This window comes from Manduca sexta, unplaced genomic scaffold (assembly GCF_014839805.1).
Source record: "Manduca sexta isolate Smith_Timp_Sample1 unplaced genomic scaffold, JHU_Msex_v1.0 HiC_scaffold_56, whole genome shotgun sequence".
NCBI classification, from domain to species: Eukaryota; Metazoa; Arthropoda; class Insecta; order Lepidoptera; family Sphingidae; genus Manduca; species Manduca sexta.
Window position 1 is genome coordinate 140,223 of NW_023595363.1, and position 16,397 is coordinate 156,619.

The 16,397-nt window shown below is 35.0% G+C and overlaps 1 protein-coding gene and 1 long non-coding RNA gene across 2 annotated transcripts; both read right to left on the bottom strand.

The window, feature by feature from the left end:
• Positions 1 to 635: 635 nt before the first annotated feature.
• On the bottom strand, positions 636 to 2,017 carry LOC119193459 (transcription elongation factor SPT4-like). Its single transcript, XM_037447060.1, has 3 exons — positions 1,788 to 2,017; positions 1,436 to 1,542; positions 636 to 787 (listed from the first exon to the last, which is right to left on the bottom strand). Exons 1-3 carry the CDS (start codon positions 1,854 to 1,856, stop codon positions 724 to 726), a joined length of 240 nt encoding a protein of 79 aa, XP_037302957.1. The 5' UTR covers positions 1,857 to 2,017; the 3' UTR covers positions 636 to 723.
• A 9,801-nt stretch (positions 2,018 to 11,818) lies between these two features.
• Positions 11,819 to 12,793, bottom strand: LOC119193461. The gene is made up of 3 exons (XR_005113960.1): positions 12,707 to 12,793; positions 12,525 to 12,629; positions 11,819 to 12,017 (listed from the first exon to the last, which is right to left on the bottom strand). It is a non-coding gene; the product is annotated as an uncharacterized LOC119193461 (long non-coding RNA).
• Positions 12,794 to 16,397: the final 3,604 nt, after the last annotated feature.

Genomic DNA, 16,397 nt, shown 5'->3' on the forward strand with positions numbered 1-16,397 from the left:
AATAGGTTTTCCAAATAAAATAATTTGTACTTATTTAACTGATTTTAATACTAGTGTTTGTTCAAAGGGTTCATCTTTCATGTTAAGTCATGGGGCCTCATAATCATTCCACTGAATGAAAAAAATCATTCAACATTTCAGTCTTGTTGGTCCAGAACTTGGTAAGCAGGTATTACATTTAAGGAAGAGTTTTTTTACATTTGGATATCTGTTTAAGGATTCTAAAGCATTGTCTTCATCTTTTAAATATTGTAGTGTTTCCAGATCTAATGTAGTCATCGCCATTAATCTCCAATTTGTTAGACGCGCAATATTGGCATAATATTGTTCTTGGTGACAATAATGACAACATTAAGGATCACAATCAGTGCATTCATAATTAAACTAATTTTGAATTTAAAGAATGAAAAATAAATTTAAAATGTAACAAAACTATTTTGTATCTTACAAATACAAAATATTTATAAAAAGTATTTCAAATAAAATTCTAAATATTTTTCGAAAAAAGTATTTCAAATATAAAATAAAAATAGGTATTTTGCATTTTGTATTTGTATTTAAAATACATATAGTTCAAATAATTCACATCTCTGCAATTACTAAAATCTCTATAACTTTGTTGGCAATGCTGATACTAACAGCCAAAGGCGATAAGTTACTATCAATGGAGCTTTGTGGCTGATTACCATTAAAGTAAATAACAGGCTGATTTTTGTACTTGGATTACTTACTTATGCGTTGCCATTTGCATACCCAACTGTCTTCTGGGCTCATTACTGCAATCATTCTGTAAGTAAAGGAAACAAATGTAATTATAGCAGCATATCTGGTGAGGTCTAGGTCTTTTATAAAGAATCTAAACCTTAAGGTGATGTTCTTATACCTGATGCAAGACCAACTTGGGGAAAATGTTTTAAAATCCTTACTTTTTTGGTTTATTACGTTCCCGCACATTTTTTTTAGGGTAATGCCAGTTTAAACAGCATTCAATGCACTTGGATTCATTTATACTTGATTTAAGTGACTATAAATTTAAATGTGAACAAACTATTCTCCTCTTTGTAATATTATGGTTTACACTGTTTGTGGTTATGTTGCAGATATCAAATAATAATAATAGATATAAAACAATCAAAGTTATACTTTGAGATATCTTGAGCCTTGTAACCAACAACAATTAACTTTTTCTAAAAATAATACTTGAAAACAAGTCACTATATTCATTTACATTTTGTTTTTCTTGCTCTTAATGTGGCATAAATTCAATTTGACAATAATTCTATTTGGAGAAATACTATATAGTAATCACTGAAACAATATAAATACTTTAAGTAATATATAAGCCAACAAATCAACAGGAATAGACAACTTTAATTATATGACCACTATCTATCTATTATTGAAAGCTTCAAAACCATACTTCATTCCACCTTACCCATCAAAATTGTTGCTAGTGCAGTCGTAAACATTGTCTTTATTGTTTTTCATGCGTAAGAATTCATCGCAATTATCACATCCATCATATTCGAACTGATCGAAAGTCTGAAAACCATAAAGTATTTAATATGAATACCACGTAACGGTGTTGTTCCAAGTGGAGAGTTGAGACATGAAGTTTAAGTCTAAGTTACTGCATTGTTTGCACTGCAAATTACACTATTGCAATTAATGGTACGTGAGGGTTTATAACAGTGTTAGTTTCTACTTATTTTCATCTGAAATTTACATGGCTACAGTTTATATGCGATGATTATCATTTTAAACTGAAATATTTTAATAAAACTTACTTTTATTAGTGAGCAAACTAAGCACGCTCGCAAACCTCTCAGATCTTTTGGCACGGTGTCTAGTGACATGATCAATATATTTTTAAAGTCACACGAATTTAATATGGACTCTCCTGAGACAAAATAATAGTATTAACCAAATGTTTTCTTCGATTTTGTTTAAATAATATCTGAAGACTGAGCACAACTCACGTTTAATGACAATCATGACAATTGAATGACAAATGACATATTTTGACGATCAGGGTTCTCAATTTTGGGTTTTCCCCCTAAATTTACGGGGAGAGTGTGAGTGTGATGCGATTTTTTTAGGCGCGAAATTTTTTAGGTCTATTTTTGGATAGCTTTTTCACAAAATATTTATTTTTGCAATCACATATTTGTTGACCAAGCGATTAAGTGACATCTAGTTACTCGTTACCAAGAATTAGGAGTTAAAATTTTTCGGAGTTGATAAAAAATACCATTTTATGTTTTAAGTTTTAAGTGACATCTAGTACAATTTCTCGTTACTAAGAATTAGGAGTTAATATTTTTCGGAGTTGATAACCCTATGATTGTCATTTTTTAAAATTATTTATTACGGCTCTGGAAACAAGTTCATTGAGCCTGTCTAATAGACTTTTTTTTTTTTTTTTTTTTGTTTTCGCGGAGAAAGTGCCTTATTACTACCGACCAGCCTTCGTGGGGGGCCACTGAGCGGCTATGCTGGGGTAACCGTGCCTTACTGCCCGGCGTTGAGCCGCCCGGATTTGATGGTGACCTTCGGGCGACCGCCGGGCCGAGTCCCTATATACAACTTAACCTATGCACGGCCTACCAGCTAAAACTCCGCGGTGGCCCTCTTCGGCGCATTAGGGACGGCTGCGGGCTTCCTCTGACGCTGAAGTGTCTAGTCTGCGACCGCAGCCGCCCCTGCGCGGTGCCGCCTTGCGGCCCGTCTCCTATTGGGGGCTCAGAAACGGCAGTGTGAGGCCAACAGCACACTGCCGTCCATCCCGGGGGTCAACCGAAAGCTGTGCAAAAATGCACAAAAATGCACTAGGGCGGACAGCCCCCTGCTGCCCGCCGAAGACCCCCTTCGTGGCCCCTATTAGTCGCCACTTACGACAGGCAGGGGATACCGTGGTGGAATTCTCCAAACGCCCCCATTCCACAGGGCGGCTGTCTAATAGCTGCATTAGAGTCAGTTGTCAATCATAAAGAAATGATTGTACTATATGGAATATTTTATTTTATTTGACTGCCTCGGTGGCGTAGTTGTATTGCATGTCCGGTACAATAGCGCTCTGAGGTCCTGGGTTCGAATCCCGGGTCGGGCAAAGTGATATTTGGGTTTTTCTGCTCAGTATCAGCCCGGAGTCTGGAATTTGTGCCCGATATGGTGATAGGCTCTCTCCCTATCACATCATGGGACGGAACATACTTGGCGAAAAGTGGGTGCCCTAGTTGCGCCTCTGCATACCCCTTCGGGGATAAATGCGTGATGTTATGTATGTATGGAATATTTTAGGATATTTCTTTGGTACTGATGTGTGCATTGCTACTAACCGGGACCCTTTGCACCGCGATTTGCTTATATATTGTGGTCATTGTAACACTTAACATATATTCAAATTAACGTGTAATCTCAATAAATCTAACGTGCACTCTCAGAACACCAAAAATATATATTTTTAAAATAATTAATGCAAAAGCTAAATGAGTTAGGACCACCATCTATCCAAAGAGATTACATATAACCACTTTTACTGTTACTGATAAATATTTAGTTAAGTACCTACAGCACCTTTTGGCAATTTCCAGTGGTGCAGCAGCGAACATTTTAGATATTCGATAAACATTCCACAGTGTGGACTCTCTCTACTGCATTTATTATTGCGTTAATATGATAACGAATAGTTTCATCAGTTTATTTGTTATTAGTTATTAGTCATTGTTTTCAACTTATTTCGATAAAATGGTGCGGGTTATTAGTAAGGGTTATTATTCGATTAGTGTACTAATAGATCTGTGAATGAACGACTGATATGACAGGTCAGCTTGAGGGTCTCGCGCTGACGTCATGCGGACCAGCTGCGCTCTGCGTGCGTGTGCTGCGGGGTCTAGTCCCTGGAAATCAGCCTTTATAGATACTGCGTAGTAAAATTCAATTATTCACTGAATCTTCAATTTTAATTACTATTATAATGCGCAATACCGTTGCGACTTCTAACATGTCGTAAGAACTAATGACACGTATCTATCTAAATACAACTTATTAGATACGGTGTAGGTGATGTCCGCGGTTACGCCCGCGTGAATAGGCTTTCCCGCTATACCTAAGTTTTTAAATAACTGCAACGACCTTTGACTGCAGTGCTAGTTAAAAAAAAAACAAATAATTGTTTTTAATTATTTCCCACCAGTAAATCCAGGACATGGTCACAGAAATGATAACTGAGTCTATTCCAACGCGTGAGCTTTCTACCGAATCCGACATTATTTGCGCTGATTTACACATAAGTGCTGTTTATGTTAATTTTGACCACTTACCGTCTAAGATTAGGCTTATTGTTAAAGAGTTGGAAACTATTGTCTGTCATCGTCATCCGTTGCAATATTATTTTTAGGGGATGATTTTAACTTACCCTGCACAACGGATAGACCAAGACACATCAAATATTATCCCATTGATTTACAAAATACTGACATCAAATTGGTGGCTGAACTAAGTTTTTTTAGATTTGGTACAATATAACATTAAACACCCTACAAAATTACGCTGGTAATATTTTAAATCTTGCATTTGTATTATACATTTTCTCGTCATCGATCGTCGATCGTCGATCAATTCTGCTCACCTTTTGTTTCCTAGTCATATTTTATGTGATCTTTCACTTTACTCACATAAATAACTTCCCCCCCAAACCCAATTACCGAAATGGTGACGTTGCATTTCATTACATTGAGAGGGACTCCGTAATGTCGCTCGAAAATTTGGATGATACGGTCACAGTCCTATATTGAATAATTTAAGATGCGATTGATAAATATATACCAATGTCTTATAGTAGTCATATTTGATATCTAAATTGGTACTCTCATCAAAACAATAAGGGAAAAGATGAAACACACACAAACATACGCATTTAATCCGATAAAGGGCAGGCAAAGGCGCAACTAGTGCACCCACTTTCCGCCGTGTGTACTCCGTCCCATGATGTGATAGGGAGCTAGCCTAACGCCAAATCCAACTCTGGGCTGATACAGAGGAGAAAAACCCAATATCACTTTGCCCGACCCGGGAATCGAACCCGAGACCTCAGCACTACGGTTGTACCGTAATACCGCTTTACGAGTACGACTACCGCGCCGAGTTCCTGGGTTGGTTTCCCGGGTCGGGCCTAAAATGATTGTGACTGAGAAACGAACCGTAATACAATTACGACACCAAGGCAGTCATTACAACATAAGTTATTATTTTTATACAAACATGAAAAAAATAAAATACAATACTAACCCTGAATATTTTAACCCACTGCTGCGCACGAACTTTCTTTGGTGAACATGATCGTAGCCTTATTATAAAAGGCACTTAGTATAAGTCAATTGTGGCTACAAACTATATCGTCAAAAGGCATTTATTTTAATTTTTCGAATATTAAAATTAAATAGATAGGTTCAGGGGCCTTATATTTACGAAGGCTAACCCATCCTTTTAAAATTACGCGCCTTAATAGAAGGACACCTTTGATAGTCGTATAGGTATATAGGTGTTTATTTACTCTTTTACAGCTATCAAAGCTGTCTTTCCTGTCGATTAAAACACTCGGAATTGTAAAAACACGGATAGCCGTTGATAGAATAGAGCACCCAAACCTTACCTTTTAATACACACGTGGAGACAGCACACACCAAATTTGGATTGGTAAATATTATGTTTTGTATTAATTTACTTCCATAGGTCTTTCAATCGCATTACACCCTATATAAAACCATATATTTTAATATACAACCAATTTATTATCGCTTGAATAATTTATTGAGTTAAAATGAACCAAGCAAAAGGCGAATTTAAAGCGGTCGTTGAATCAACATCTGGATTCAAAATATATAAAATATGTGCCTTTCAAGAATAAATTTAAATAGCTTCAACCGAAATAAGATTACTTTAAATTTTAAATAAGTATGTTTTATTCTAAGCAACTACATTATACGGCGTTAATGTGTTGTTTATTCCTTTAAAAGTATTCCAAATCTCTAAAAGCGATCAATAATTATACATCAACAAACCTTTAAATTAAACTATTTACGAATTTTATCGCGGTTTTATTAATGTTTTACTTTTCTCCCGACGTTTATAAAATGTAGGTAGATATTGTAACTCTGACTTTGCGGATAAATAACACCTCAGTCCCCCCCGTGACCATGAAGCCTGCAAAGTCTTCGAAACGTCGGGAGAAAAGTAAAATATTAAAACCGCGATAAAATTCGTAAAATAGTTTAATTTAAATGTCTAACATTCGCGTAAACTTAAGAAATCATTATCAACAAACCTATTCACGTACACTCCTACACAAAAACATCATTTCGCGTGTGCAAATATAAAGAAAGGTATAATAATACTTTTTAACGGGTTCATTTCGGCTATTTCAAGTTAAGTATTCGTTTTAGAGTCGCGTTCAGACACAACATTTGTATAAAGAGCCAAAATGCATACCACGACCGTAATCCTTTATGGCCTTTAAAATGAGATTTTATTTTAGTCGTTTCTTTAAATTCAATGCGAAGCGAGTCGGTTTTAGTAATTTCGTATCACTTTGTGTGTATTGTAATGTGTAAATGGCCCCGAGAGCTTGCAAATGGTGTTAAAATAAAACCAAAGCGAAACGTTCGAACAATGTTCATTGAGTATTCGGTTTAAAACGCCCTTCATTATTTCAGGAATATTTTTAATACATTTTAAAATAATGTTTTATTTACAATAGGTAGGTATGTTTAAAGCAGGTGTACGTATAAGAAAAATATGTTAGCTATTGATGTTTATCTATATCGTCATAATTATCTAATTAACAATAAGATTCATATTGATACAAGACGAGGGGGCTCTATTCCGTCGATGGGGGCGTATCTGTCTTTCTGTAAGTACAGGCGTTCTAATCGAAGGGTAGCTTTAATAGCCTTATAGGCAATAGAGAGCTTATAGAAAAAAGTCCTTTTTACGAGCCTCTTGAACTTATAGCCTTTTTTTTTATCCGTGTATCCACTCATATTCATGTATTAGTAACTGTGTCTAAACTCCGCCGCCGCACCGTGGACGTCTTGGGTTCGAATGCAATTTGGGCAGTATGTGTGTACACACAGTAGAGTCGGATAAACATAGCCTTTCATTTCACATCTTTGAATATTTTAATTATAGCATTTTGTTATCTATTACGACAGATATGAGACAAAGCTCCGAGATACTATCGCCATTTCATTTACATGGTTACCAATACACATGGCCACTGCCAGATACCTCATAAGCTTTTGTTCTTGTACTAAACTGAGATTTTCTGATTAGTATCCTTTATGAACAAAAAATCCTAACTATCTTTCTCAGAGTTAATTATTTATTTATCTAGAAAAATGTGATTTAAAGCTAGCTAATACATGAGGAGAAAATGAAACCCACCAACGTTACTGTTGTTTAATTCGCATGAGATGTGTCCCGGTGTACGAACGTACTAATAACACAGATGCGGTTGCGGTCGCAGCCCGCCGCGCCGCCCAGCAGTCTGCGATCATTTTACATTTGACACGTGAACCATTCCGTTTTGATTGCTTGCCAATGCGATGTCGAAACCTTTATCTCAAAGGTCGTCACCCAGAGACACTGCAACAATAAACACTCGTTCCCAGCAGTCTAAGACTTTAGATGTAAAATAGTACGATTGTTGGCACAATTTTATCTGCACGGAACCTTATGCAGCCGTTACAAATTACATTAATTTCTATTAATTAATTCGCGTAATATTTTTTACTAGCCGAGTCCACAACGTCGTTTGTGTCGACTTAGATCTATCTCAAATTTCAGCCTATCTCATACCGCTCTCAATACAGAACACGCGCGACGCGTGTGGCCATCTGACATAATCATACAGACAAAAATTTCAAAAGTTGTATTACATTTCGTTACCTACTTATTCCCGCGACTCCCAATTTTTTTTTCTAAAATATTTAAATTCATTTAAACTTAATTCCTATTTAAGATTTTTAATATATGTACCTTTCAAACAAATGTAGTGTTAATTTTCTGTGATGAATAAATAGGAAATTTAGTAATTTTACTACAAATCTGAAAAGCCTGGCTGTTCTCTAATGAGTCGCAGGAACGTTAACCTACATAGTTGCAGTAAACTATCTATTGTGTAATGGTTAATTACCCGATCCAAATCTGTTGATGTTATTTCGATAGGGCGTTGAACTACGTCTGAAGTCGTCAACTCCCGAGCCAATTGTTTTTTGGGTCGGCTCTGATGTGTTGCCAGACACACACTGTCAGACAACTGTGAGACGAGGTGCGCAATATATTATTCTGTGGTGTATTCATCAACTGATTTGAAAATGTAAACAAATATTTATCCACTTTCTAAACAATTCATTTCTATGATTTATTATTCTACCTTTCAGGTTTGTAACTAAGACAAATTTAATTTTGTAGGTATACTACCTAATTCCTATCAAAATAATCTATATATATTCCAGAATTACACAAATTACGAAGTTATATCAAAATAAAAAAAAAAACATAATAACAACAAGGCCGATTGGCATCAAAATAAGTTTTTAAATAAATTGTCTATTTTCTTGCTGCACATACTTTTCAAAATCTGTGAATGCAAAATCTTTATAACTTCAAAAATTATGGACAGTCTTCTAAGAAAGATTTGTTCTACCTACGGTGGTTAAGGTAGATGACCTTACTACCCCATCTCTGTATAAAAAGAATGCGCGACTGAACCAATTACCGGGTAATTTAAAATATAGCTTATTAGTGTATAGCTTTATTATCAGTATGTGCTTATTACGAAGTTATTCGTACTTCTTATGAATGCAATTTATATAGGGATCGATTATAATTCAATGTACACCATAGTGAAGGATATTTTTAAACGATAGGACAGAGGTTGTCTATTCGTCGTAATTTTTTATATGTTAGTTCAGCGATAATTTTTTACCCCGTAATCCGATTGAAATGATTCTTTTTGCGTTGGATTTTGCTCCTCTTCGGAATCATCACACGTCATCACATTACACCCTTTTAATTTCATTGGTATAGGATCTTGGACTTTGAAGATATAGAGGAGAACTTCACAAAATATTTTTTACGTCGTAGTTTCAGATTTTGTCTCTGCACACATTTAAAAAAAAATATCTTAACAAGTTAGGTGGATATTATTAATTTTTTTATCATTTACAATAGGTACTTACCTACATTTTATTTTAATAATAATTACTGGCAAGATTTTTAAATTTGATTTGTAAATATGTCTATAATGTAGGCATATATTGGCATTCAAATATGTTGTAAAACAAAGTAGTCGATAATAATACTATAGAAAATTTTAGGATTTGGTTTTATGCTAAATTTGAAATGAGGTAGAGTTGCGATGCTTTTATGTTGAAACCTGCCCCATGTTTTTGTTGTAAAGACATTTATAGCTACTTCGTATTTCGCTGTGCCCTTATGAGTTGCGTTCTGGTTACATCGGGGCATTCGATTTTACAAAGATTTATTGCCCTTTTGATTTAAAGCGGTTCTGAATTTTATGCATGAACACCTACATTTATGAATAAATATCAAAGTTTTAAATTTATGTGGTTTTGAGACGCAAGCTTCGAGATGGGAGAATTTGCATGAGTGCGTTATGTCGGAATATTTTGATCAAAACGTGAAGTCGTTAAGCGAAGAGACTAAATAATAAACTACCCTTGACTATAACATATTGCCTAATACCGAAGATGAATGAATAATGAATTTAGTATTGTTGAATCTTGAGAATTTAAATTACCTATGTACCTATTTATAAGCTTTAAATAGAATTTAAGAAATCATTTCTAGTTCAAAATAATATTGGAGGGTATATTGTATATCTGAAGCGTACGAAGTACGAACTCACAAACACGATGATTCACATTTCACATTGACGAGCGGCGAACGCAGACTAGCGCTCACTCTTTTGCGTGAAACGTAAATCATTGGCTTTACTGTCTTATTGTTGTTTGTGCAATCGGCCAAAACTTAAACGTTGTTTTACTTTTCGCGTGGCCATAACATGGTATTTGTCCGAGTGCGCGTTCATGACGAACTGAAGCTTTGCTAGATTTACGCGAAAGCTGGCATTGGTTCAGATTAAAATACTATTGGCGACTCAAATTTGCTTACAGTTGTTGATACCGCCGCGTCTAAAGCTCTCATAATAATAAATAGTATTTGAATGCCATCTAATAAGACGGAGTTGTAGAGATAAGATCTCTATATCATCGTGAAGTTAAACTATGTATTTAGCGTGTCAAGACGAGACGCAATGGCACCGCATGACCGTAGATACTCCCGCGCACGTGTGCACTATTGTAACTCTACGCTAATTGACCTTTCTAACCGATTCGTGATGTTGAATTACACTGATATTGTCTAGTTTCTACCAGTAAATATGGCCGCATTAAAGAATGACCTATCAACTATTTGTAGAAAATGTTTCAATTCTTCTGTGATCGTAATATTTTCGATAAACGTTCAAAGGGGCGTAAGTACCAGATTTTAGCTGTTAATTAATGGATCTCATAATTATGAAGATCTTGTACAACAGCTAAAACATGGTACATTTTACAAACCTTAGAATTATTTAAAATTCCCCAATACACCCACTCATACAGCAAAATTTACACATTTCTACGTCATTGTGACTTCTCAAGGAAAATTTGAGGCAAATGCGTACAATGGCGCTCTAGGTAACCTACATTGAATGCCAGACTGTGCCCAGAGAATATTTTGTAATAAGGGAAAGCCCCACCAATTATGCAGAATTCTGATATCAGTTCCACATTTCCTTGATATAACTTACGTCTCCTTGAGCTGTTACTTGCAGTTAAAATGGCATAAAGATGTGCTCAATGTTCGACAAAAACAACATATTTATAGCATGAACCAACAACATTACGAAAAATATTTAATTTTATTATTCCCATGACTGAAATATTTATAATCTGTAGACTGTAAACATTGTGTAACAGGAAAACGCGGGATTTAAAATGTGCGTCTTTGAAAATTCAGAGAAATTCAACGATATTATGTTATGGCTAATCTACCAAAAGTAGAACTCTACTATGCATAGTGGCGTATTAACTATTTTAGTGTTGTGACGCCATTTGACGTCACGTTTAGGAGATTGTCAAGGAATCTTTCCGTTTATTTATTACTGGCTTTTGCTGGCGACTCTGTCTGAGTGGAAATGTTTTCCCAGAATAAAAGTCCCGCATTATATTTTCCCGAGATAAAATGCAATCTATATGTTTTAAGTTAGACTTCTAGCAGTACATCAGTGAATACTGCAACAGAAAAAAAACAATTACTTACATGCAGACATTTGCATGATGCATGTACAAACATACAGATGGACAGACAGACAAAAGTTATAAAATCTTTTTTAGCTTCGGTTATTCTGATAAGAACCATCCAAATTATATTTTATTCAATATCTATTAATGTAAAGACATCAGCCTGTTACACTTGCATTATATTTAAAAATTACTTTTTACAATATAAGTACTTATTTCGACATAAATATTTATAAGACTCGCTAGGTGTCAACGTGTATTATGCACTTCATTGGGCAGCATAACATTAACTATTCTTGGAATAAACTGTTCACGGGGTATTGCATTTTTTCATGGCCGATACAATGCACTTATAGGGTTCAGCATTTTCTAAGATGGATATATATTTTTTTAAACATAGCATAAAACCTACTTGGTAGACGACATAGAGACTTTATTTCTAATGAAAATTTTATTACAGTTACAACAAAATATATCTATAACGGTAAACTGTTTGGAATAAATAAATAATAATACATTGCCATGTTTTAAATGGTTTGAGGTCGCACGTGTACTATTGTTTTTCCGAATTTGTAAAAAAGGTTTTGACGCAAGATGCAAATGTCTTCTTTTATATTAGTCGTATATTTACTTCTGGCTTAATAAACCCTGTGAAAAAATGTTATATTATTTGTGATTTTTGTTTCTTTCTATACAAAGGATGCCTGGATGATATTTCTTGTAGAGATAAGACCACCCATTGTACACCATAGATTTAAGAAAATGCATTAATCTCGTTTGTATTTTTTTTTAACAATGGTTGCAATAAAGACTATTTGTATTGTATTGTATTGCATAAATAATGTATTTGTAGGTAGTATTGCGCTTATTTATTATAGTTCAAGTGCATAACTACTTTTTAATATAGGTATTTTTAATTGGAAATTTACTTACAGAAAAAATGAGGATCATAATACTTATGAGAATAAGTAATCATAGTTAAAAAGAAAAGAAATTGTTTTGGACACACGTTCATCGATTCTTTTTCATGAATAATTGTAACAATAAACGTTGCTTTATTGTAATTTTTTTCCACTGCCAAAAAACCTGATAAAATAAGTACTTATAACTTCTCCTTTTCAAGCCAAGAAAAGGAGGTTATCGCTGCCGACTAACCTTAAAGGGTGATTTAATGGTTGTGTTGGGCTTATCGGTCTTACGACTCCGTCAAGCCGCCGCGCCAGGGAGATGGAACATAACTGGATTGCTGCGTCGTTAACACTGTAGAAATAACAGATATCATAAAGCTCCGTGCATCAACCAGCATTCCTCTGCACATTTGTGACTTTTGTTAGCACCTCAGTTACTTTTTAAGGCATTAGTGGAGCATAATGTGGTGAAATTGTCCATTGCCCATATTGTAGTTCCAAAACCAGGATAATCTGAGGGCAATTTTTTTTTTCGATGATTTTACTTTGGTTTTAATGTCGTGCCCTTTGTTTAAAATTGTAGACTGAGAGCATCGGAATTCAAATCTCAGATTGGACAGCAAATGGAGTGAATATATTTACTACGATTAATCCGAATTTGGATCTAATTGAATTCCCATAGGAATAGTTATACAGACGATTGGTAGTAAAAATAAGCTTAATCCATTCCGCAAAATGCTAAACCATTTGATTTATGCAAACACCACATAAATTTAGGAATTGGGACTTATCCAAATATTCATAGGTAATGTTGGTAGTTTTATATCAGCTAGGTGAAGTCCACTTCTCTCTAGATTTCGTAGCAGGCTAAAGACATTCTAACGTTCAGGTTATACATCGTGTCATTCGTGTCCCTGTCAATCTTAATTTACAGGAGTCGTAATAGCGGGTGTGAGGTCAGAATAGTAGTATTAATCACAGTACGGGAGCTTTTAAAAACTACATAAGATTTCTCGTCAATCCCGCAGAACAATTTCAATTCAGGCGCCGCGTTATATTTCCCTATTTTAAATTTTCATGCGTTTGACAAATTGATAAGTAAGTTGCTATGACTCATTGGCAGATGAATATGGAACGAATTCCCAAATATTAAAATCATTATCTTATCTGTTCTGAGGACTTGGAACTGTAGAGGCCCGCGTTTTACGTCATTCATGTAGTATTGCATCATCATGGCGTGATTTGAAATGTGAGGTACTTATAGGTTACAACTACTTGGATTGTGTTAATTGTAAGCTAATCTTAACTATTATACATATTATTTTAAATTATTTTCACCTAATCCAAGGATAAGGCTGGTTATTTTACCTCGAAATTGAATTTGATGTTGATAGGGACTTACAAAGTTATCTGAAATTAATATTGTTTTGCGAAAATCTGCTTAAATTTTCCATATACATTTTCTGAGAAAATGTGTTCGGTGAAAAATAGGATTACAAAGCAGGTTGCTGAAAAAGATTAAAAAAGTAAGAGGCTTACAAAATTAAGGGTATACAATAAGGCGTACAACTTTTTGAAAATTGAATGCAGGATATTTTGTGTATTGGATTTTGAATGGGAATTATTTACCTTTGCATCATACGTATAAAGTACATATTCAAAACGAAAATGTAAAGGTAAAAAATACGCATGCGGCGCGAGTACGGACTCGTCCAACGTTTTGCGAAATTAGTATGCAGGACTTTACTTGATAAGTATTGCCAATAACGTAATAATGGACATTTTAATTTACTTTTATAGCTAAATGTACGTTTGTTATTACTTAAGGCAAGGGCATAGGTATCTTTCAAAGATAGATATTTTCATCTTTTACCTACTATGTAGCCTGAGCTGCCTTTATCATTTACACTAGCTTTTGCCCGCGGCTCCGCCCGCATTACAAAGTTTTTCGGGCTAAAGTATTCCGTTATAAAAGTCACGCTATATATTTTCCCGGGAGCCTATGTTCTTCCCAGGGTCTCAAACTGTCTCCATACCAAATTTTATTTTAATATGTTGGGTAGTTTTTGAGTTTAACACGTTCAGGCAGTCGGATGCAGCGGGGGACTTTGTTTTATAATATATTTTTGTAGAACTTTTTAAGAGGAACAATCCCGTCATACATCATTGTTGCATAACTTTAACTTTTTACGCAGCGCACGCAATGGAAGCTCTCAAAACGAATAAATTTTCCCCGTTTTTGCAACATGTTTCATTACTGCTTCGCTCCTATTGGTCATAGCTTGATGATATATAGTCTATAGCATTTCAAAAACAAAGTGCTATCCAACACAAAAATATTTTTTCAGTTGGATCTGATAGTTCCTGAGATTAGCCATTACTGCTCCGCTCCTATTGGTCATAGCGTGATGATATATAGCCCATAGCACTCTACGAACAAAGAACTATCCAACACAAAAATCTTTTTTCAGTTTGAACCGGTAGTTCCTGAGATTAGCCATTACTGCTCCGCTCCTATTGGTCATAGCGTGATAATATATAGCCTATAGCACTACACGAATAAAGAGCTATCCAACACAAAAAGAATTTATCAGTTCGAACCGGTAGTTGCTGAGATTAGCCATTACTGCTCCGCTCCTATTGGTCATAGCGTGATGATATATAGCCTATAGCACTCCACGAACAAAGGGCTATCCAACGCAAAAAGAATTTTTCAATTTGGACCGGTAGTTCCTGAGATTAGCGCGTTCAAACAAACAAACAAACTCTTCAGCTTTATATAATAGTATAGATTATGCTTTGCTTTTTATAATTTAACTTCTAGCACAAAATTTCTGTAAATATTCGTTGTTATATAAGTAACTCTTAATTATAAGAATAGCAATGATGCAAGTATGTTTGCCTACGTGATTAATGAGTTATTTGTTTCATTTAAGCGCCGCGCCGGCGCTGTAAATACGTTTCTGAAGAAACTACTTACACTAAGCACTATGTAACTTACAGTGGTATTTAGACATTTAGCGCCTGTCAGTTTCACAAAAACTGTAGTTTCTCGACATTACAGCATTGTACTGGCTTATCTGGGTGGTATTACTGATTCCCATTCCTTACCTACCTTCCTTCAAGGCCTGTAACGCATCATTCCACTAGAACAGTGCGGGCGATTTTGCAAACGCACCAGGCGCGAATCCCCTTGTGCTAGCGCTTTGTATGCCATGAGGCCTGGTCGTTCCATATCATAAGACCACCACTGCTCTGGAATTTTGGGAATTCACCAATGGCACAGATACTTTAATATCTAGTAATACTCGTTTGTTGGCCTAAAAAAGTAAACAAACAAATCAGATCATATTTGCAAATCCCACGGAACTATTACTTGTAAGTTAATGTTCGCGCGAGCGCTTACAATACAATTAATAAATGACTAAGTATACAAACCATTTGTAAAACATGTAACCGGAACCTTTAGCGTGCAGAGCGCAATTGCTACTTGTTAATCAGATTGTACAGTATAGTGCTGTAGTCGTGGATTATTTTACGTTGCATCGGATGATGCAACCAAAGTGCTGCCAGCGTCATAGTGTCAATACATTTTAAGGTCGTTCCTCTAACCAGGTCATAGAACAACTTCTGGGAAAAGATTATACTATCGTATTTTATCCTGCGACGCCATGTCTATGGCTACTGGTGGGTCAGTAAACTTTTACGTTTTCAATAAGATGCATCATTGAGGTTAGTTTAAAACGGAAGATGAGGTATGGCTTCACTTCAGGGCAATTCCTTATCCGTGATCCTGAAAAGTAATCAATTAAAGTTTTAAAATGTTCACTAACATTTTGTATAACATTTATAAATGCTATTTTGCTATAATATGAATCTATTAGATCATTCATATTTTTCAAAAATGACGATTTACCAAACATCATCAAGGTAATTCCAATTAATGAATTCTCTATTAAGTAGTTCGGATTTCTTACAATAATTTACTTTGATCTCTAATCAAAGGAGTAACTAACTCTTATGATTATTACTTACATATTATTATACATAACATAACATACCTACTTATTTATACTATGATCTAAGAAATTATGTTATTTATCATCGTGAAAAGGGCAAT